The sequence below is a fragment of the Sarcophilus harrisii genome, chromosome 1 (assembly GCF_902635505.1).
Source record: "Sarcophilus harrisii chromosome 1, mSarHar1.11, whole genome shotgun sequence".
NCBI lineage: Eukaryota > Metazoa > Chordata > Mammalia > Dasyuromorphia > Dasyuridae > Sarcophilus > Sarcophilus harrisii.
In genome coordinates this window covers 534733683-534758850 of record NC_045426.1, presented here as the reverse complement: position 1 = coordinate 534758850, position 25168 = coordinate 534733683, and the positions used below count along the sequence as shown (strand labels likewise).

Genomic DNA, 25168 nt, shown 5'->3' with positions numbered 1-25168 from the left:
GGTTAGAGTCAGATTGAATGGGTAGGAGCAATATGAACTAAGATAGGAAGGTAGGGTGGGACAAGATGATAGAGAGCATTGAAAACTACACAAGTCTGACTTTGAACAGCAATAGGAACACTAAAGATTTTTTAATCTTTAAAAAAAAAGCCATTAAAAATAGTAAAGGCATAACATGAAAAAAAGTCATAACAAAAAAAATTCTGGCGATGGAATAAAAGATTTGGGGAAGGCTACTGGAGTAGAAGCAGGAAGATGTTAGGATGTTATTATGATAGTTTAGACAGGTGATAATGAGGGCCTAAGCCAGTGTGGTGCCGGTGGGAACTCACAGAGAACAGATGTCGGAGATAGAGAGGTGACATCAGTATAACTTGGTGACACGTTGTGGGAAGAGAGGGAAAGGCCAAAAAGTATTCTAAGGTTTGGAGCCTTTGGTCCTAGTAATAGTACTGGAACAGTAAAGAAATGGGGAGGCTCAGATTGTGAGCTCAGTTTTGAGCTTGAGATGTGGATAGTACAACCATAAGACAAGTTCCTTATTAGGTGATATCTGAAAATTTGAGACTCAGGTCTTGATTAGAGATAAGAAAGAATGTGGGAATCATCTGGGAGTAGATGAAAAGGCCAAGTGCTAGTGGGAGTGTACCCAACTAAGATTGATTGGGGGTGGGGAAGGGAGTGGTTGTTGGATTTATTAATTCAGATCCCAGAACTTCTTGCTTAGACTGGGATGATTTGAGATGATAGGATTATAGAAAGAGATTTAAGAGGAGACATAATCATAGGATTATAGATTTAGAACTAAATGGTACTTTAAAACTCATTAAATCCAGTGTTCTTATTTTACCCAGAAGCAAACAAAGTCCCACACAGATAAGTATTCAAATTGATATTTGCACCCATTACACATTCAGCATTCTGCCTTCTAAAATCTTGCCTGTGGCCCAACACTTTGATTTTTACTGTGGATACTTAAGATGTATTCCTTTTTTTCCTTTAAAATTTTTGTTTTATTTTGAAATTAAGCACCCCAAAAACCCATTTATAACTTCTTTTTAAAATACACATATATTAAATTCAGCATACTTTTAAAGCTATCCTATTTATCTCCTTATGAACTTTTTTCTCTTCTCAACATTTAAAAAAATTTTTCAGCAGCCCATTTTTAAATGAAGAAAGGCAGATTGAATAGTAAAGACTCTGAAATGGCACTGGGTTCTAGTTTAGGCCCATCATTAATAGTCTGTGACACCTTGATTTATCAAATGGAGAGTTTGGATTAGTATGTCTTCAAGTTTTGACATAGTATGAGTCTATTAAAAGACTTTCTAGTTGCTAGAACCACACATGCCTGGAATAGGAGTTGTTGAGATTCCCCACAGGGCAGATTCATATGACTGTAAGTTTAAATAGAGTCCCTGCCATTTTTAGAGAAACAAGTTAGGACTTGGAGAAGGAAACATTCAAAAATATATCCTTTTTAATGTTTAAAATGAAAATGTGAAATAATGATAATCTCTTATTGATGGAAAAGATTTCTTTCTAGGTTAATGAAGTGACTGCTAAATGAGAGTTGGATTCACATAAATAATTGGGGGTATACTGAGGTGGAAGAGAGGAAATAGAATATTTGCTGTGCTTGACATTCAAAAAAGCAACATTATTTTGGGTAGCAATGAGGAAGGAACAGTCTCCTAAGCTAAAATGGTTTGATTGGGGGTGGGAGTGGAAGAAGGAAGATTGGAGGAACAGACACGCAGAAGGGATCTGAGAGACTATAGAAAGGGGCAAGTACAAGTTCTGCCCTGTTCAGTGAGTGCCTGCCCTCTGCCCTCCTTACCAATTATCCCACAAACACTGGAGGACAAACCAGGGGCCAGAAAAGCTTGCTCCACTTGTTAGATTGGTTGAGGTGTCATATCCTGTGTTTTCTCTGGAGGAATTAGATGAGAATGGCTTCCTTTTAGCCTTCATTCTTTATTCCAGTTTGCTGTATGGTGAGGAATAACTGTAGCTGCTGCTCTGTGATTTCTTATGTTTTCCTCTTCTCCTATGGCATTTTGGATATTTATGGAAAGCTGAACTCCTCAGTTATTTTATAAAAGAGTGTCTTCTACCCACCTCCATGCTCATATCATTTGGTATTGTTCAAGTGAATAAACATTTATTAGGTGCTCATTGTGTATGAGGCACTGGGAATGCTATATTCAAGAAAAAACAAAGAAACCACTAAATAGTTCCAGTTTATATTCTGAATTCTCCTGTTCTTGACCACTCACTACTTTCCAGTTATCGCTATCACAATGACATTTTTTACATAGACCTATGATTTTATTTGTGTAAGCATCAAATGAGATAACATGAAAAGCACTTTGTAAACTTCTAGTTATTATTCTGAATGTTATTATTAATAATAATAACTAGAGGCAGCTAGATGGTTCAGGAGATAGAAGTTTGTGCCTGCAATCAGGAAGTTGTTGTTCAGTCCTTTTTCAGCCACATCTGATTCTTTGTGACCACATTTTTTGGATATTCTTGGCAAAGATACTGGAGTGGTTTACTGTGTCCTTCTCCAGTTCATTTTACAGATGAAGAAATGGAGGTAAATAAGATGAAGCAACTTGCCCAAGGTCATGCAGCTTTAAGTATTTGAGTCTTCCTGATTTCAATCGTTCTATCCACTTTCCTAGCTAGTGTATGACCAGTTTTGGACACTTCCTAATTGTATGACACTGGTCAGTTCACTAACTCGTGTTTGCCTTCACTAGAGAAGGACACGGCAAACCACTCCATATTTTTGCGAAGAAAACCCTAGGAACAGAGTATGGTCCATGAGATCTCAAAGAATCAGAAATGACTGAAAAAGTAACACATTCCTGGTGTGGAAATTTACTCCATTGACACAGAACTGTAGTTCCTTAACTTTATAGCTTTATAAGTCATTTAGAAGCCCTGAGTGGTGACTTGCCCAGGATTACACGGCTAGTATATATCAGAGACCAGGTTTGAACCCCAACAATTCCAGCACTCCATCCACTGCATCTCAGGTTTGACTCTTTCTTAATTTCCTGATGGAAATTAATAGTAGAAAACAACCACCTCTCTTGTCTTGTAATCTGAAGATAATGTCCTTCACATAAGCACCTAGCATGTCTTTTTCCTCACTGCTTCTTGAGGGGATCACTGTTTCTCAACAGTATCTTTGATATCTTGGTGTGCTATTTTTCAAGAAAGTTGAATTTTTTTAAACTATAAAACTTTACTGTTGACAAAAAATTGGGAAAACAATCACTACATCATATGGAACATTTGGTACATAGTTTCCAGAAGTGTCTTGTTAGCAGGAATCAGAAAAAAGAGTTAGACGGGCCAGCAATTGTTTCTTGTTGCTTTTCCAGCTTGATCAGCTCTTTGGGCAGCTGGATTGAAGCTTCTGGTTGTGACCTCAATATATTTCTCATTCTAGATGGTCTATACCAGGAACTGCTCTTAAATAATTCCAAAACTGGATCCTGTTGATTTAGCTGCCTGTTTCCTTGATTTCTTTTGGGGACATTTCCTAAACATAGGGCAGCCAACAGTAACATCTGTTGTGTTGAAAACTTTACCCAAGATGAGTTTCATTAGTTCTAGAGTTTGGCTGGAAGCCTTCTGTTGCCCCATTCAAATGGGACAGCTTTCTTTAGGTTAGCTGGTAGGACTAAGAGTATAAGATTTTAAACCAGTTAAATTACCTTTGGCCAACATGGATCACAGAGAATAGTGTACATCTCCAGGTGAACCCTCAATTTCATTACAGATATATTGCTTTTATCTACAATTTCCTCATTTGTAAAAGCAGGGATTGGCTAACATTTCATGTTATCATCATATCATTTCATGATATTTTACATATATATATATATATATATAAGTGTGTTTTGCAGTGCATTACTATAAAGATGTAGGTTATTGCTATTTTTATGGTTTGTTATGAAACCAACTGAAATTCCACTTAAATACCTTATCTTGGTAGGGAAGTCGTCCTGGCTTCTTAACAATTATCTTTCCTTTTTACATCTCCTTTTCTTCTGAAGGAAATCCTTCCCATATGTCCTTATTTAAAAAAAAAAAAAAAAAAAAAAGACTTTAATTTTAAAAAATCCCAACAACCCACTTCAGCAAAACAAGACAATACAAAATCTGATTGTGACAGTATATGCAATATTTGACAACTATACCTTTGGAAAGAAAAGAGACCCAGGTTTCTAGAAAGATGTAATAGCCAATCTAGAAAGTCTTCCTGGCCGGTCTTGTGACTATGTTTTGAGGACCAATCTGTCAACAAGAATTTATGTAGTACTTTGGCTATGTGTAAGGAATGATGATAAGCTAGCTAAAATTGAAGAAAGTCCTTACATGTTAGTGGCAGAAAAGGTGTCTCTGAACTATCACTTGCCTTCTAAAGGAGTTATAATTCCTGTTGATAGAGGGATTATATCCATGGAAGACCTATAATAATAAAAACAATAATATTGCTAACATTTAAATAGCATTTTAAGGTTTACAAAGTACTTTAAAATTCTCATTTGATCCTTATAATAATCTTGGAAAGTGTTATTATTATCATCTCCATTTTATAGGTAAGGAAACTGAGGCTTGGAGAGGTTAAATAACTTGCCTACACTTAACTAACTAGATAATTTTTTGAGGTTGGATTTGGAATTGTCTCTTCCTTACTCCAGCTACAAGTATGTAATTTCCATATCTTTGAAGTATGGCATTAAGTGACTACTTAGTGCTGTAATAATTGGATGCTATTCAAGACAATCTCAGCAATCTGTCAGTGAATACCACCCAGCCAAAAGGATGCTCTGGGGTCAGTGTATGGCAATTAGCCCTTCTGACTTAACAGTGCTAGATCAGCCTAATTAGGAAGAGAAAGAGCAACATTTTGTATAGCAAATTACTAATATGCCAATAAATACAGCGTCATTTTAACTTGCTTTTAAATGCATGTTAGTAATGTACTGTCTCTTGAATAGATAGCTGTGCCCTAAGAAGGTGGATTCTCTCCATGATTGTTTTGTAGTTTGAAAATCAGAAGATAATAGCAAGCCAAACCAGATGGCAGCTGGGTGGTGCAGAACATAGAGTGCTACACCTGGAATGGAGAGACCTGAGGTCAAATGTGACCTCAGACACTAACCAGCTGTTGGCTCTTGGTCAAGCCACCTAACTTAGGTCTGCTTCAGTTTCCCCACCTGTAAAATGGGGATTTTGGCACTATCCACCTTGCAGAATTGCGAAGATCAAATGGGATCATATTTCATGTTAGCACAGTGCCTGGCCCAAAGTAGATGTTGTACAAATGCTTATTCCCTTCCCTTCCCATATCTATTTATTTGCCATTTACTTATCAGCTTTTTTTTTTCCCTTCAATTTTTTCAATTTTTTTTTTTTAATTGTAGTTTGGGGCTGAGTTTCGAAGATTTTCTTTGGACCGTTACAAACCTGGAAAGTTTGAAGACTTCTACAAGCTTATCCTTCACATCCATCACATTTCGAACATGGACGTGATGATTGGATATGCTGATGTGCACGGTGACCTACTGCCCATCAATAATGATGACAATTTCTTCAAGGCTGTCTCAAGTGCAAATCCATTGCTCAGAGTCTTCATTCAAAGACAAGGTATACATTCTTCACTCTTATATCATGGCTTCTATTTTCTCCATGTTCTCAAGGTTTCATGTTGCATTTTCTGTTCTATTTATAGTTTTTGCAAACTGGAGCTGTAGAAATTAAGATCATGTGGTATGGCATTTAATTAGTTTGATAGAGGATTTGAAAAGGATTCTGTTTCAAATAGGATTGTAATTTCTGTGTTTTGGAGAAGAGTTCTGAGTTCCTGGGGAGAGATAAATAATAATAATGATTTTTTTAGTTCTTAATTGGAAGCAAATGAATTCAGTAAAGAAAAGGCATCAGTCAGCACCTTAAATGTAACTGAAGAACAGCAGCATACATTTTCCATCATATTTTTTCAAGAGTTGGAAAAAAAAGTTAGCTCTAAATTATAACTTTGGTTAATTTTGAATTGAAGCCTAGCATGGTTATAAGTAACAACATAATACCATTATACTTAAAATAATTATTAATTTAGGTTCGTGGTTAAAACGAGGTTGATGTTCCTGTATGCCCTACAACTGACTCATCTTGGAGCCTTTTGCGAGTTACTTCTTGGTAGCATACTTGGATTTTTGCTTTTTGTGAATAGAAAATGATCTCTTTTCAGCAAAACAATATTCCTGCTAAAAAAAAAACTGTGCTCTGAGAAAAACTTGATCTAACCCTGTATTTGCATTTTGGTAAGAAGTAGGTATGATAATACCTTATTTACATGGCATCTTTGAGAAATGAAGTTCTTTCTAATTAGTTTCTAAGTAAATAAACGTTGCTCCTTAAAAAAAAAAAAAATCATTTGGATGGAACTCTTTCTAAAGTATGTTATAAACCTCCCTGCCTTCTTAAACAGAGCATAGGAGTCAAGGATCAGGAAGGGACTTGTGATGTAGGAGCTCCCATAAAAGCAGCTCATTCAGTTTACCAATGTAGGTCAGTACCTTCTTTGCTACTTAAAGGCTTAGAAAGTTGTTTGTAACACAGGGGTCAGATACATTGCCCACTATACTCCCTAGTCTGGCCTGTGCCAGATTAAAGTGAAATTCCTATCTGATGTTAACATGTAGATATATTAATACAAAAAGAACCCTTAAACGTGTGTGGTTTTCTAAGTTAATATTTATTTAGCTGGCAGAGATCCATGTGTGCAATTTATTCACCCCCATTTCTATTTTGAGTTTGATATGTTCAGTCATATCCAACTCTTTATGATCCCCTTTGGGGTTTTCTTGGCAAGAATGTTAGATTTCTTTACCACTCCCTTCTCCAACTCATTTTACAGATGAGGAAACTGAGGTTAAACAGGGTTAAGTGACTTGCTGAGGGTCATGGTGCTACTATGATGAGTCTTTCTGACACCAGGCTTGACCCTATCCATTGTGCTACCTAGCTGCTTGTTTTGACTTTGATACCATGGGGTCAGACCACCAAGAAGTTAGAAAAATTACTAATTGTCCTATAGCCAGTATTTGTCAGAAATATGGATTGAATTCAGGTTTTCCTGGCTCCAGTGATAATTCTCCATATACTATGCTAGCAGTTTTCAAACTTTTTGGTCTCAGGCCCCCTTTATACTCTTACATTATTAAGCCCCATTCCCCCCAAGAGCTTTTATTTCTGCTCATTAGGTCATTTCTATTTGCTATTTTAGAAAGTAAAATGTCTTAGTATTATTTTGAAAATAATTTTGACCTCATGGACCCGCAGAGCTCTCCAGACCACACTTTGAGAACTACTGTACTGTTTAGCCTTTATAATGACTTGGATCTCTATTATGAACATCATTGGACTGTCCTATAATACAGAGACATCCCTATGAGCTATAGAGAAGTTTGTTTCTTCACCAAATGACTTAACATTATTGTTTTTTTCAGTTCTTTTGTCTGATGTTATAGAGTTTACTCTCCTTCATTTGGGCCTGTCAGCTATAGATTTGTCTGCTTTCAGCAGCATTTCTATTATATTTTAATTTTCTGTTCTTTCTATGAGTTAGGAACTCCTCATTTTATTAGAACTGAAGATAAAGTAATAAATATCTTTTAAATGAGGTCTAAGTAGAATATAACAACTTTAAAGTATACAGTTGCTACATCTGTGTTGCTTGTTCAGAGGCCTTTTTTCCATCTTGCTTGACTGAGCCGTGTTCCAGAAACAGACGAAGTGGTCAAAAATATGATCTCCTAATAAGTGAACCGTCTGCCATGCTTCATACCTCTCTGAATACAAATAGACCTGCTTATCTCATGTAGAGTATGAAGTTTTCTGTTTGTGAGGAATTGTGTTGGGTGTCAAGCAGATCCCAAGAATAATTCAAATGGTTGACATGAGTCTTTACTATTCCAGACTCCAGACTAGAACTTATCTAGTTGCAGATCAGCCAAGAGAACTTCATGGAATCATTAGGACCAGGAATCAGAACACCTTAGGCTTGATATCAGGAAAAACTTGCTAAAAATTTTAAAATGTGGTTGTTCAATTATTTTACTTTATGATCTCATTGGGGTTTTCTTGGCAAAGCTAATGAAATTTTCCCTTTCCTTCTCCAGCTTTTTTTTTTTTTTTAATTTAACAAAAGGGGAACTGAGGCACATGGTTAAGTGATTTACCCAGAGTCACACAGCAATAAGTGGCTGAGGCCAGATTTGAACACAGAGAGAGCAGTTTTTCTGATTCCAGAGTTAGGTATCTCCTGGGCCACTTAGCTGCCCCTTTCCTAAAAACTAGAGTTATTTATAAGTGGAATGGGCTCCCTTGGGAAGTGATGATGCTTCCTTATCAGAGGTCTTCCAGAAAAAACTTGATGACTACTTGTTGATGGTGCTAAGGTTAGGATTTCTTTCCAGATAAGGGACTGGATGACCATGGAGGTCCTGTCCCACATAATTCTGTGAATCTGAATGAAGGAATTCTGGCTTTGTATCAAAGCAATTTGTTATTTGTATGACTGTGCTATCACAGGAGGAAGGCTCAGTTTCCCCATCTGTAAAATGGGGTAACAGTAATTGTACTGTCTTTTCCACAGGATTGTTATAAGGGAAGGCTTTGATGTTTCCCACGATTGATGGGTGGATGAAAGAGGGAGAAGACACAGTCTTGCTTTGGTTATGACTAATTCATTTAAGATAGGTTTTCTGATATCACAGATCTGTTGCTTATGATGAGTTTCTGTTAACGAGTGAAGAATTACAGAACATCAAAGCTGGGAGGAATCTCAGTGGGCATCTCATTCTCTGGGAACTGATGTTCAGACAAATGAAACTGGCAATGTGGTACAATGGAAATGGGCATGCTTAATTTGAAGTTAGTGATCTGGAGTTCAAATTTCATCACTTTTGCTTATTTTCTGTGTAACGGGGATGGGGGGTAAAAAGCCCAATTTCTCTGGTTCTTTCCTCACTGTAAAGTGAGAGCCTTCTATTAGATGGTGTCTAGGATTCCTGTGAGCTCTAAATTCTAAACCTTTGATGTTAAATGAATTTTTTAAAATAGCTTTTTATATATAAATTATATGCATGAGTAATTTTACAACACTGACAATTGCCAAACCTTTTGTTCCAATTTTCCCCTCCTTCTCCCCACCCCCTCCCCTAGATGGCAGGATGACCAGTAGATGTTAAATATATTAAAGTATAAATTAAATGAACTTGTTTAAAGTCATGGCATGACCTGGGATTCAAGTTCAAGTCTTCTGATCCTTGCTCACACTTGCAGCTTCAATCACAGTTCTTCAAGGACAACAAAAAGCATTGATAAACAGGAATGGATAGAAGATCCTCAGAGATCTCTTTTTAAACTATTATTTTAACCTCCCTTGCTACCATAGCTACGGAATCAGCAGATTTGGTCTGTCCTCTCCTCTTCCTGCCCCACCTTGTAGTGCAGGTGTTAATGAGCAATAAAACAACCAAAAGCAGGAATTGGCCAGAGCACTGGATAACAGAATGCTGGCTTCACGTCAGACTCCTAAGATGGCTCCAGTGAGTAACAGTTACAGATGGGAATGTTAGCTTCAGGATGATAATGTTTATAATTGCCAGCATTTCTATAGTGGATTTGCAGAACACTTTACATATATTAACTCATTTCATCATCAAGATAATCCAGAGAAGTTGGTGCTGTTATTGTCCCCATTTAACAGGTGAGGAAGCTGAAGAAGAGGCGTTAAATGACTGGTATGGGACCTCAAAACTACTAAGTGACTGAATCAGATTTGAATTCTGTTCTTCCTGATTCACTGTGGGCTGCTGATTAGTAGCAACAGAAGGATTAATGTGTCTGGGAGAGTAGGGATGAGAATAGTAGGTTCCGAGGTATAGGATTCCAAACTTTAGCTCTGCTAAAGAGATACCAAAGGCATGGAAAACAGGATACTAAGGATTTTTTCCTCTGAACTTTCCTGGAACTGCTTAATGTATGGAAAATGGTAAGTTCAAAACACATGAATATTTCTCATCTTTTTAATTTTTATTATAACTCATGGAGCCTCTGGATTTCTTTTGCCCTATCCCCAAATGACACATATCAGAATATGTCATATTTGAGCTATCAATACATTTTTAATGATAAGAAAAATGGGAAAATCAGAATATGATGGGATATATGATATAATGGAATATAATATATAAGAATATAAATATCATTATTATAAATATATATCATTCCATGGTGTATAGAGGGTGAGCCTTATAGGAAGAACCAGGATTCAAATACCGCCACAGGTATAAGCTTGTTCTATGACCTGGACAAATCACTTAATCTATCAGGCTGTCTGCCAACTGTAAGACCCTAAATTACAGATGGTAGCTTGACTGTCCAAACAGGCCAAGGGAGGTACCATACCAGGAAGTTCCTATGTAGATGAATCAATCTAAACTATATCACACACACACACACACACACACACACACTCTCTCTCTCTCTCTCTCTCTCTCTCTCTCCCTCCCCACCTCCCCACTCTACTGTGTATACTAGATTCTGGAGAAGGAGCTTTTATTGTATCTTTTTGCTTCTTTAAAAAGACCTGACCTAGCCTAAACGCCTGGCAGACTGTTTTCATTTTTACTAAAGCTGAGATGAATACAGGAAGCTTTGGGTCTGTGTTTGTAATTGGGAATGTATTAGTTTTGGATTAGAAATATGTTGTTGTTTTTAGTCATCCTTTTTCAAAAACATTTGCAGGAAAATCCTGAACTCTATTTTTTTCCCCTACTTATTCCCATTGTGTCATTGCCCCCATAGTAACACTGTAAACTATGCATTTGGAGGTTAGAACTTTTTATCCCTTCAGTTTTTGACATGAAACCAGAATGGTGTCATCGCCCTTTCCCCTTCCCATTGTTATCCTTAGTCCTCCCTTGATCTGTTAACTTCTGGTGGCTATGAGCAAGGCATAGTGCTCATATTCCTAGATTTGTGGAATCTGGGAGTGACCCCACTTGGTTATGGTAGCAATGGTGTATTTGGGGGTACCACCTTATTTAAGGACATCTGACTCACAGTTTCTGGGTTCCCTGTGTTGATTTTTGAGGATCCTGATTTATAACTCTTGGATATGTGAATTTGACTGGTTAAGGATGCTGTCATTAAGACGTTTGTCATTTTGGTGTCAAATTTCCATTAAAAATCTAACATATATAAAAGCAAAAATGCTTCTCTTTCCCCATCATTTCTTTACTCCAAAAGGAATTTGATTTTGGTTCTCATATGACCTTGTTCTTAGGCAGCATAAATAATGCTTATGCATTTCCATTACTTTTTAAAAATGCAATTCAAGTTAGAACTGAGAGGCATTCATTTCTCCTTCTGTGTCCCCCCTACCCTTTCCCCAAATGAGAGAAGCTACACTAGTATCTTACTTGAATTGTGAATTCCCAGACTTTTCCTTTGGCCCCTCCTTCTCTGGCAGGATGGAGCAATATTTTTGGAAGATGACCCCTGCTTCAGGCAGGAGAATGAAGAACCAAGACTGGTCATTGTGAAAGATATTTATCAAATCTTTCTATTTTTAGCACACTAAACAGGAAGAACAAACAGTAACTCCATATTTATTTTTTTCTATCTAATAAATACTCCATATGCCAAAAAAACAGTACAAATGAAAGACCACAAAGTTTAATTATGAGTCAGTGAGACAATTTCATCTACTAGTTCTATTTAGTTCCAGGTTAAGAAGTGGAGGGAAGAACAAGCTCTCTTTGGTTCAAGATACTTTCCTTTCCACGTTTATCCAATGAACACAATCTTTCTCTTGAGGCTGTGATAGATATTTATTGTACTTAGTAATTTTTAGTCTGGTGAGAACTTAAATTTTTTTTTTTCTTTTATGTGCTACATAAAATATTTCACACATATTTAGCTATTAATTTGTTTTAATATTTTTACATTCTTTGACTTCCATAATGTGAAAATGAAGGTAAAAAAACCTCAGACTTGGATTTGGAAACAGTCATTATTCATTTCCACATTTTAGTTAGCCTAACATCATCATCATCATCATCATCATCATCATCATCATCATCATCATCATCATCATACCAATATAAGGTTTGCAAAGTGTTGTAAGTACATATTTTTATTTGATGCACTCAACAACTCTATGAAATAGGTGCTATTATCATCATTCTAGATAAACAAAACTAAGCCTCAGAAAAGTTAGAATTCTTCTGGTCCCTGAGGAAGGATTCCAACCTATGTTCCTTCTGTTTGGCATTCTTTCTTTTTAAATAGTATTTTATTTTTTCCAAATACATGCAAAGGTAGTTTTCAATATTCACCTTTGCAAAACCTTGTGTTCCAAATTTTTCTTCCCATCTCTTTCCTCCTCCTTTCCTTAGGCAGCAAACAATCTGATATATGTTAAACATGTGCAATTCTTCTAAACTTATTTCCATATTCATCATGATGCACAAGAAAAAATCAGATCAAAAGAGGAAAAAAATGAGAGAAAAAAATCCAAGCAAACAATAAAAGGTGAAAATTCTAAGCTTTGATCTACATTTAGTCTCTATTCTCTCTGGATGCAAATGGTTCTTTCCATCACTAGTCTATTGGAATTTTGGCATTCTTTCTCTCGAAAGATTTGTGCAGGGTTGGGCCCGAGACTGGAAAGACTAGGGGAAAAAATGCTCCTGCCTTTGAGAAGCCTATAATTCTACATCCATGGTGGAATTTTTTAAAAATTTAAAAAATTCTTTTAAGGTCACGCTATGTGACCTTAAAAGAAAGTCACCTCATGACTTTAAACAAGTCAGTTTAGTGACTTATTTAGATGAAAAGAAAAGATTTCAGAATTCTCTAACACACAAGATATAATGATTATCATTTGGTCCAAAAGGAGAAGTTTTAATGTGTTGGGTTTGATGTTTAAAATCCTACCTATAAAGGAATTGGAAACTGAGGGGATGCCCATCATTTGGAGAATGGCTGAATAAAGTTATGGTATATGAATATAATGGAATATTACTGTTCTATAAGAAATGATCAGCAGGATGACTTCAGAAAGTCTTGGAGAGATATACATAAACTGATGCTAAGTGAAGTGAGTAGCATTGTACATTGTACAAGATTATGTGATGATCAGTTATGTTGGACTTGACTTTTTTCAACAATGAGGGGATTCAGGCCCATTCCAATAAACTTGGTTAGAGATGGATCCTCATCCAGAGAGAGAACTATGGAGACTAAGTGTGGAACACAACATAGTATTTTCATCTTTTTGTTGTTGTTGTTGCTTGCTTGCTTGTTTTTTCTCTCTCATTTTTTCTCTTTTGATCTGATTTTGTGTGTGTGTGTGTCTGTGCACGCAGCATGATAAATGTGGAAATGTTTAGAAGAATTGCCAATATTTGACCTATATTAAATTAAGTGCTGTCTAAAGGAGGGAAGAGGGGGGGAAAATTTGGAACTCAAGGTTTTGCAAGGGGAAGTTTGAAAACTATTTTTGCTTGTGTTTTGAAAAATTAAGAGCTATTAGTAGAAAAAAAAAATCCTGCCTATATCTGTCTCTTTACTTTTAAATTTTTTTATGCCACATTTTTTAAATTTTATTTTTTATATTTATTTTTATCCCACAATCACTCCCCAATTCTACCTCTTTTGAACCCCGCCTTATAACACAGAAAATAGTTAAAACCAACTGATAAAATGAACTCTTAAGTTGGTACATAGATGGTGCTGGTGGTGAAGAAGATAGGTTAACTAAGTTGTGGAGATGAATAATGGCATTGGTTACTCTCTACCAATAGGAAGTGTTTTATCATTTCTTCTCAGAATCAAGATGGAACATGATTCATAGTCTGCTTCTTCACAGGTAACCCATTTTTAAGCTGTGTACTGAAAACAATTATATTTCCCTGCTACTCCCTGCTTCTTTCCTGTCCATCTTTATTTTTTCTTTCTTTGCCTTTATTATGTTTATTTTTCTGTAACCCTGTACCATGGTGACATCATACTTTAATGTGTTAAGAGAAGATGGAGGTTTATGCGATGATAATGATAATAACTCACATTTTATAAAGCATTAAGGTGTAAAAATACTTTCCTTTCAGGATGCTGTGACATGGATAGTACAATTCTTTTTATTAGGGCAGCTAGGGTGGTCAGGAAGACCTGGGTTTCATATCTGGCTTCATATTGTGTGACCTTGAGTGAGTCACTTAACTCCATTTGCCTCAATTTCCTCATCTGTAAAATAAGCTGAAGAAGGAAATGGCAGACTATTCCAATATTTTTGCCAGGAAAATTAGAAAAGTGGTGTTAAGAAGAGACAGAGTGAAAAGGATCGAAGAACAAAAATATTTTTATTTTGTTAAATATTTCCCAATTGTGATTTATTCTGGTAGGAACCAACACTATGTGGCTTAGATTACCTTTAAGGTCCTCTCTAGCTCTGTGTCTGATGTTTTGAGCATCTTCAACCATGCTAGAAAGTCTTCCTTATCCCAGAATATTGTTTTTTTAATTGCCAAATTGTATGGGAACTGTGTGTGTGTGTGTGTGTGTGTGTGTGTGTATTTTGAGGGGGAATATGTTTGTTCTCAGGGGTTTTTATGGTTTTTTAGAATTAAAAAAATTAAATTATGTACCGTGGGAACTTGGAAAGTAGAACAAAATGCTCTGAGCGGAGATCACCCCTGGAGTGGGAGCAAGAGCTGGAGCCGGTGGGAGGATAAGGAGAGAGAAAATATGCTGATCTAGTTCAGCAGTACATAAGAACAACAACAAAGAAACAGCCTGTCAGATCCCTCAGAAGCTGCCTGCAAAGGTCCTCTCTGGTTTTTTTTGGGAGATTAGTATAAAATGGTATCCTTAGTAAGTAGTCTTGAGGTCATAGATCTCTTCAGAAGCAGGACTTTTAATCGTGCTTGAGCACATATGGGTGGACACGTGTACTCACAAACACACACACACACACACACACACACACTTTTGAAAGTGTTAGTACAGTTTTAAGACTTTTGGAATACCCTATATCTACACATAGCTTTTGAAGAGGAGTCTCATTATGGTTAAAAAATTGACTCTGATTTTATCCTTCCTAAATCAAGAAACAAGAAAGAAATGCTTTTCAGCTATGCTCTTTGAGGCTATTTCTTAGTTCTGAAAATACTTTTTTTTTTTTTTTTTTTTTGTCTATAACAGCTAAATGATCATAGGGTATCAGTAAACAATTCTTTGAAAGAATTGCAAATCTTTAATCAAAAGGATGTTCAAAATCACTAGTAAAAAAAATGCATATCAATAACCTTGATGTTTCACCTCATACCCAACACATTGGTAAAGATGACAAAAGATGGAAATAGTAATTTTGGAGAGGCTTTGGAGAGATGGGCTATTGATAGGATTTCAGCCATTCTGGAAAGCAGATTGGAATTTTGCAAATGAAGTGACTAAAATAAATGTCTTTGAACTGGGATTCCACTACCAAGCATGGATCCCAATGAGGTTACTTGATAATAGAAAAAAATGGTCCAATATTTATCAAAATATTTATCATTGCATTTTTCGTGGTAGCAACGAACTGAAATAAAGTTCATCAACTTAGGAAAAGCTAATCAAGTTTTGTTACATTGATATAATTGTATATTGCTGGGCAGTAAGAAATGAATAAAAAAATATGAGAAGACCTGACTGTTGAAAAGTGAAATAGATAGAATCAGGAAAATAATATAGACAATGACTATAGCAATTTAAATAGCAAAAACAATAACATGCATGTTATGAAATTATAACAGACAAGTTTGCCTCCAAAGAAGAGACATGAAGGGGCACATCTTTTTCTTTTGCAGAAATGAAGGATTGAATGGGGAACTGTTCAGAAAATGATAAACTTTTTCAATATGTTGATTAGTTTTACTCTTCCCCTCCCACTCCCACCCCTTTTTTTTTTGTTATGTAGGATTGGTCCCTGGGAAGGATAAGGTTAGGGGGAAATGTATGTGATGTAAAATGAAAGGTCAACATGAATTTATTTTAAAAAATAATTTTGACTTCAAAGTCAACCTGAAAGGCATTTACTTTCTTAAACAGGAATTTCAAGCCGATCCAACTGATTTGTCACACTCAGTGACAATGTCTCTGTGTCTCCTGAAAAATCACAAGAATACAATTCAGTGAGAGGCTCCTCCTCTGGGACCTTGACCTCTTACCTACAGGCCTGAGAAAAACTAAATTTTACCCACCACAGACTGTTATTGCTCTCCCATCCCAGTAATTTTTATTACATGCTAACCAAAATACTGTACAGCAGAGAAATTTTTTTCAGTGTTGTAAAATTGACTATCCAAGTTTTACTTTGAAATTCTTTTTTTCAGTCAACTAATCTTTTGAATTTATAGGTTTCGAAAGGTAATGGCAAAGAAAGACAGACCCAATGGTCAAGCACTGTGGCCTGTTTTTTTTTGGATTTTTCCTTTTATGTCTAAGCAGATAATCCCCCAGCAGCAGTGATTATTTGTCAGGGAGCCTCTGCTCTGCAGGAGGACTTGTCTTTGAAACAAAATCTTTTTTAAACAAAAAAAGCTCCCTTTGCAGATAGTAAGACAGAGCTATATTTCTAAATTCCCAGGGTGGGTGGTAGATTAAGCATAATTGGCCTTTTTTTCAACAGAGAAGGTTCCTGCCCAACCAAAGATTCTTCAGCAATCTGGAATAGCCCTACTTCTGTAAACACTTCACCCATCCCTGTGTGGTAATGGCTTTACCATTTGGAATGTGCAGCATTCAGAGGGAAGAGCTGCCAGGCTTCCTTCACTAGAGCATTACTGGTATTTTAATGCTCTAATGAAGAGGGGCAGGACCTATCTGGTCTGCCCAGGTGTCATGGATTGTCTGTTGAATGATTTTTTTTTTCCCCGCCCAGAGGACAAACCTTCTTAAAGACTCTTTATTTTGAGAGAGATCTTCATAAGACTATGTGGTTGATGTCTTGGACAGCTATGCAAGCAGATTTGGCTGCTGCAAGGACTGTTGCTTCTGCTTTCATGTACTTGGTATATATCTTTTCTGGTCCAAGTTATTTCATGTTGTTTCCTCCTTTATACTCCTTAAGGGCAGAGTTTTGTTTTTGTATTTTGCCTTTCTGTGTGTCCCCACAGCTCAGCACAGTGTCTTGTACACTTGAGCACTTTATCAATGCTTGCTGATTGACAGAAGCAAGGTGTAGACAACTTGCTTGATAATGTTCATTTATTTAAGGGTCTTAAGTGCTCAAGTCTGCTTTTCCATCTCAGGCAAGGCTAAAGAGGCTCCTCTTTATAATTCACTTGTCTGAATAAAACTCCTTATCCTTGGCATTTAAGGTCCTATTTTCCTTTTTTTTTCCAGTTCTAATGTCATATACTGCTTCCTAAACACTATTTCTCAGCTAACTACTTCCCAATCTTTTCCTGCCCTCTCTTGCATCTTTGAATTGACATAGACCATTGTGGAGATCCATTTCTTTTTAAATAGTATTTTCTTCTCTTCCCCCCCCCCAAAAAAAAATAATTATAACAGTAATTTTTAGCATTCATTTTACAAGATTTTGACTTCCAAGTTTTTCTTGCTTTCTTCTCTCCCCTTTTCCTAAAATGGTAAGCAGTTTGACATAGGTTATGTATAATCATGTAAAACATATTTCCATATTAGTCATGGTTATGAAAGAAGGAAAACTGACAGACACATAAACACACACACACACACACACACACACACTGAAAATAATATATTTCGATCTGCATTCAGAGTTCACCAGTTCTTTATTTGGTTTTGGGTGGACACTGCATCATTGTATTTCTTTGTAGAGCTAAGTCATTCACAATTGATCATAGTAAAATGTTGCTGTTACTGTGTACAATGTCCTTCTGGTTCTGCTCCCTTCACTTTGTATCAGTTCATATCTTTCCAGGTTTTTCTGAAATCCATCTATATAGCGCAACTTATTCAGCTATTTCCCAGATTGATGGGCATCCCTTCAGTTTCCAATTTTTTGCTACTATAAAAAGAGCTGTTGTAAATAATTTTGTACATGTAGGTTCTTTTTCCTTTTTTGATGATCTCTGGTGTACAGATCTAATAGAAGTGAATCAAAGGGTATGCACAGTTTGGTTGGTTTTTGGACATAGTTCCAAATTGCTTATGGACATTCATTTCTAAAGTTCTTTCTAAGAAGATGCTCCTTTTGTTGGTTTCCAACTATACCATTCCCTCCAGTTTGACTCTGCAGGATTTGCTTCCTTCTGATTACCCCAGATGAAAAGGCTCTTTAGCCCTTCTCATGTTTTTAATGGGTCCTTGAAGACACTGGCATTTCTGAGGCATTTTCAGGTTTGCAAAGTGCTTTAAAAATATTATTTCTAGAATACTATGATGTAAGAAATGATGAATGGATTGATTTTTAGAACAACGTGAAAAGTCTTGGATGAAATAATGAAGAATGAATTGAGCAGAACTAAGAAATTGTTGTGCACTGTAATAATATATTAATTATTAACAGTATTATCCAAAGAATAACTATTAATGACTGAGTATTATAAATACTCAAATTAATTACAAAGGACCTATGGAGGAAGATACTATCTATCTCCAGAGAAAGAATTGATAAATAGAAGTATGCATAATATGGTTTTATACACACACACACACACACACACACACACACACACACTCTTATTTAGTGCTGAGTGTAGAGTTGGAGATAATTCGGGATTTATAAAGTAATCCCAAAAATTAAAATTAAATTTAAAAATAAATATTAAAAAATTTAAAATTGAACAACTTTCAAAAAAAACCCAAATATTGTTTCATTTGATTCTTACAATATCCTCTAGGAGGTAGGTGCTATTATCCCCATTTTACAGATGAGGAAACTGAAGGAAATAAATTAAATGACTTCATCATGCAGCTAGTATCTGATATTGCATTTGAATTTATGTATTTTTAAGAAATAGAATGAAAGTATTTCAAATTAAGTATGATATCCATTCATAATGATCTGTATTAAAAGTACATTTGCAAAAGGGGAAATTATAGCTAATTATTTTTTAAAGTATGTATTTTATTTTAAATTTCTTTATTGCTCAATAATTCATTCACTTATCTGCCTATATGCCATTTCAAATATTGAAAGACAGTTTTGATGCCCTTGCCTATTCTTCTCCCTCTCCCTCAGTCCTCTCTTCTCTAGAGTATCCATCTCCAGTTTCTTCCAACTGATCTTCACGTGACAATAATCTCAAGGCCTTTCACAGTCCTATTTTTCTTCTGAATGTTCTCCAGCTTATCAATGCTTTCTTTAATGTTCACAGGAGGCACTAACCTTTGTGGAATTAATTCCCACATGCACAAATACATACTTCACATTGATGGGGCTATACTTTATCTTAGCCATCTAACCTCCAGGGGTTGAGCAGGTCAATGAGGCAGATGTCTTGTTTATATTAATCATCAATGGAATCCTTTTACAAAATGAGCTGCTCTGTCATTTTGCATTGAAGTGACTGTATAGGGATTCTCTTCAAAACAAAACACTACTCTCCTCGCACCTCCTCACTCTTCCTTTTCATATCTGTACTAATGTTCTGTGAGGACTGGATTAACATTCGCAGTCCTGGGTTCTGGTCATCTCCATTCTCCATAATACTGAGCTAGGCTATGGTGACTGAAATGTCATGTGTTTGAACTGATGCTAAGTGAAGTGAGTAATGCCAAGAGCATTGTACACAGTAACAAGGTTATGTGATGATCGACTATTGGATTTGACTTTTTTCAACCATTAGTTGATTCAGGCCAATTCTAACAGATTTGGGTGTCTACAGAACACTGAATATGCAGTTCCATGAGGGGTCAAGCAAAGCGTGGACTCTTCAGAGAGCTTAGTTGTCTGAATTATAAAGGGTTGCTACTATTCCTCCTTCCTCATGGATGACCAAGGGTAGAGCTCAAGCTTTAAATATCTCAACATTACCCTTAAAGTTCATGGAATCTGATGCAGCTTTGCACCTTTCCCTCTACCCATCTTCATTTTTTTTTTTTTTAATAAATGTAATAGAAAGTGATATAGATTAGAAATGGAAGCATTTCTGTGTTTCTATCCTTTCTTTCCCCAGACCACCAAGTTTAACCACAAGCAACCATATTTGTATTTGAAATACTAGTGGCTATGATGCAAAATCATTGTTTTACCTTTAGCTTAGAGCATTTGGAAATGTGCTATTATTGAAGTATAAAACTATCCCCTGAGGACTAGATCAACTTAGATCCTAGGGTCTGATTAGTCCGGGAGTTAATGTTTTGTTTCCCCCTGATTTTAATGACTATACTTTAAATTAGTTACTTGGAGACTCAGCTACTGATGTTATACACACATATATATATAGTACAACTGGCACTCAACTAAAATTCTAGCCCACCCTTTTCCTTCCCTCCCTCTCCATCTTTCCCTGCTTCTCTCTCTCTCTCTCTGTCTATCTCTGTCTCTCCCCTCCCCCTTCCTCTCCAGTGATTCAGCAAGCTTTTTCTATAAAGGGCCGAGTGATAAATACTTAGGCTTTACCAGCCAAGAGTAAAAATACATGCGGCACTCAATGCTGTTAAGTAATAACAGCTTCCCTGAGATTTTGGTAGCATGAAGCAGTGAAAGCACCATGTATGGTTTATGTCACAGCTACTCAATTCTGCCCTTGTGTAAAAACAGCCATATGAGTGTAGTTGTATTTTGTTAAATTTAATTTTTTGAAATTGTACAAGCCATCGACCATGTCACTTGTGGGTAGTGTGCCACTGCCCGATATGGACCATTCTTGATTCTCCTTTGAGGGTTTTAAAAAACATTCTTTTCTTCATCAGTTTCCTACCCCAAATCTAGTTAGTCTTCAAGTATTTGTTCATCCTCTAAACTAGATCTTGGATTTGTTACTTCATTTTTGTTTCCATGACTACCATTCTACTTTAGGTCCAACCTTCAGAATTCACTCTTGAATTATGTAAGGAGAAGCCTCCTCTCAGTTTCTGGCCAACCTACCCTCTACTGTCAGAATAATCATGTTCACTAATATGAGTTCTCCACTCCATAATTCCTTTGACTCCTTATTGTAAACTGTATATCAAATCCAAACCATGTCTAGCATTCATATTCCTCCATCACCAACCGAGGACCTTCCTAAAATTAAGAAATTCAAGCTTAAGAAAGATTTTAATTGGAAATTTAATCCCACAGGCACAAAATCAATGCCACATAGATTTCTGGGCTTAAATCAGGAAAACTCATCTTCCTGAGTTTTTGACCTCAGACATTTATTAGGAGGGTGAGCTTGGGAACTTAACCCTCTTTGCCTCAGTTTCCTCATCTATAAAATGAATGGAGAAGGAAATGGCAAACCACTCCAAGATACTTGCCAAAAATACTCTCCAAGGAGTCACAGGGAATGGGACACAACTGAAAAATGACAGTAGTTATGTTTTCATATTTTATTTGCTCTATAGAATCATATAATTCCAAAGTCCAAAGAGAGCTTATTATAGTTCATCTCCTAGTCAATGGATGAATCAGTTATCTATTAAATACTTACACTCCAAAAACTGTTTCATGCAAAGGATCTAAATACAGAAATGAGACAGTATCTGCCCTCAAAGGACTATTATCTAATTAGAGAAAAACAACACATATATAAAAAGGGTGCCAGAGAACCCAGGGCACTGGTGATTAGTGCCATAGGGCAGTGGGGTTTTCACACTCTTTCCTAAAGAAGTGTTAGTATTAATTTGGTTATGGTACCTACAGAAAGTAGTAGATGTCGGGGAGGGATACATATATACATAGTTATTGGTATATGGTAGCTGTGCAGATTGCAAGATGACTTGGTGAATAGTGTCAAGTCTGTTAGCCCAGTCACCAATCAGGACAGTCATTTCCCTTGTTCTCCCTCCTCTTTCCCCTCTTCCCTCCCCCCCCCCCCCCCCCCCCCCCCCCCCCCCCCCCCCCCCCCCCCCCAAAGGAAAGTTCCAAAAATGACTGGAAGAGAATGGGGTGGGGTTCTTATAGAAATCTTGACAAGGGGTTCATCCAAGCTGTTTGAACACAGCAAAGATGAAATAAGTCCTGCTATTTATTTTTATTTATATTAAATATATTAATATTATATATTTATATTTTCAAAGTATTTATATAGTCTCTTTTATATTTATATTTATATAATCTCTTCAGGGTAGAGGTTGTCCTTTCTCCTTATTCTTTTCTTTCTCTCCCCCATTCTCTCTCCACCCCCCAACCCCTAATTCAATAAACTCCAGGGGCTGTATCTTGTTTACACATAATTGTTTGCATGTTATTCCTTCCCTCTCCACTATTAGATTCTGAGTTTATTGGGAACAGGAACTGTTCTTCCTTCCTCCTAACCCATTTTGTATCCCTTAAACTTAGTTCAATGCCTAGCACTTAGTAGGTTCATACCAAATGCTTGTTGACCAATTTTATCTCCTCTCTTTTATTTTTGTTGAGAATTCTCCCCCCGCCCCCCAATTTCAAACTTTAAACAGATTCCTATCTGTGTGTCACACTCAACAATCAAACCACTCAAATATGAAAGGGGCAAAATATCTTCCAGTCTCATATTTCATTTGGTTAGAGTCATCCTATTTTCCCAGCTCCTCTGAATCTTTGGGGATCCTGTTTCTGTTAGCCATGGTTATTAGCCACCCTTCTCAACTCCAGCTCATCAGCAGAGCCGACAAGCATGCCCTGGCTTTTTGTGCAGATCTTTGTTAAAAGCGACTGAAATGTAGAGGCCATACCAAATTCCATTCTGGAATGAACCGTTAACATTAGAAAATTACATGGAGGAAGGAAAGGGGATGCAGGTTTGACTTAGTGTTGAAGGCAATAATGATTACAGAGAGAATGTTAGTCTGGGAAGTGTCCAGAACTGATATGAAGTCCTAAATGGGGGAAATTTCCACCCTGAACATTTTTTCTCTTTGCTATAGATGTAAACACGATATTGATTTACCCTTTTTTATTAGATTTTTTTTCCCGTTTCTGATCTACATCACTATAATTTGCATTCTGCGGTTGGAAAATGATACAGAATGGAGGTCATATTAAAGCACAACTGACTTCATCTGTGGCAGATTCCATCTGGATCCCAGGGGTCTTCATAAACTCATAGCCACTTGACCCAAAGATGGGGAGAAAATTAGGGCAGAAGAGCTTAACTTCTATATTTTTTAATATTTTATTTCTACGCTCTTGTTAGTGAATTCAAGTCAAAACTATTTAAATACAGTTCATTATTTACCCATGAACATATACACCTGTGGATTGTCAAACCTACATTTGTAAATTGCATATCTAAAATCAAGATGATGGATGTTTTGAGTTTTTTAAAAGTATTTTAAGATGTCTAATAAATACATATTACTTTTAGTGTCTATGTTTTCCCTACTTGCCTCCATTAGAACAGGGTGCATCTTTGGGCAATTGTTCCATCCTGTGTTACTCAACAATGCCCCACTCCCCACTCTCCACTCCCCACTCCCACACCCTACCAACTCCACCAGAATCTAAGCACTAAATTCAAATTCAGCAGCAGATACTGAGCGGGTCTGGGCAAATCACTTAAACTCTGTCCCACTTTCATTGTTAAATGACATTACATGGGTTGTTTCAAATGAAGAAGTATTTATGAAATACAAAGTCCTGGCACTTAGTAAGCTATACCCCTCTCTAATCTCACTCCCTAAACCAAAATAAATGATAAGAATTAATCATTCACTGGTGAATTCAATCAGAAATAGCACATTTATGGCACTTAAATTGGAGACGTGGTTAAGCAATTATCCTCCTTGGCATTTAGCGCCAATGTGAAAGTTACCTTCAGCATTTGGGGAGACACTCCTCCAGATATTTTGATTACAAGTGGTGAGAATGTTCAAGTTAAATGTCTTTGGAAAAAAGCACCACCCAGAAGCTTGGTGCCCGTTCAGAACATGTTAGGGCATTTTTTCAGCAGTGACTCAGGGAGGTTGTCAGCAACCATCGGGTAATCTTCACAGAATGGTGTTTTTTCTTAGCTCCATAAAGAGGATTTTTAGAATGGGTTAGTTTTCTGAAATGAAATATGGGGATATTCATTTAAGCAGAAACTTAATCGTCATTTTCCGTTTGAAGGTGGGGTTCTTATTCTGGATGAAAAGCATTAAGCATTTGTAATTCTACAAATGATAAAATAAATTTGCACATAAAAGTTTGATAATTCTACAAGTGAAAAGTTAATAAAAGCTTTTAAAATAGCTCTGGGAAAAATACAAAATACAATTCCTCTACACACAACACATTTTTTTTTGTATACTTCAAAATGAAATGACCTTTAATATGATCATTTCAATATACAAAGAAGTAAAGGAAAAAATAGGAATGTATATGAATTGTGAACTTGTATATTGTGCTATTTTTAAATGTGCATTCAATTGAACACATTAATTAAAAAAACAACAAATCATAGACACACTATTTTTTTCCTTGCTTTTATTCTCTTCTGAACTTTTGCTCTTTTCTGTATATTTTTCAAATGTTTTATTGATAGTCTTTTTAAAAAATCACTATCATTATCCACCCACTCTCCTTCCCCTTTCTCTCCCTCTCTAAAGAAAAGCCATTCTTTATTACAAAGAAGTATAGCCAACCCAGACAAAAGCATACACTGAATTTCTGAGTATGTAGCTCTCTTCTGCAACTGTGGGAAGAGGTTTCTTCATGGTGTTATGTTTGATCACTGGTTAGATACTTGAAAGATTATTTTCCTTTACATCATTATTGTTATATAAATTGTTCTGGTTCTGCTCATTTCAATCTGCATTAATTCATATAAGTCTTTCCAGATTCCTCTGAATTTGTGCCTTTCACCAATTTTTTATAGCACAGTAATACTCCTGTTACATTTATATACTAGTATTGATTTAATCATTCTCTAATTGATGGACATCAACATTGTTTCCAGTTCTTTGAAATATAAAAAGAACCACTATA

General features: G+C 36.2%; 1 protein-coding gene across 2 annotated transcripts in view; it reads left to right on the top strand.

The window, feature by feature from the left end:
* The window catches only part of PARD6G (par-6 family cell polarity regulator gamma), a 146925-nt gene that overhangs the window by 37438 nt on the left and 84319 nt on the right, over positions 1-25168 (top strand). For both annotated transcript variants that reach the window (XM_031946766.1, XM_031946767.1), the window contains exon 2: positions 5454-5676. In XM_031946766.1, coding sequence (XP_031802626.1) covers positions 5454-5676 — 223 coding nt within the window. The remainder of the gene's footprint in view (positions 1-5453; positions 5677-25168) is intronic.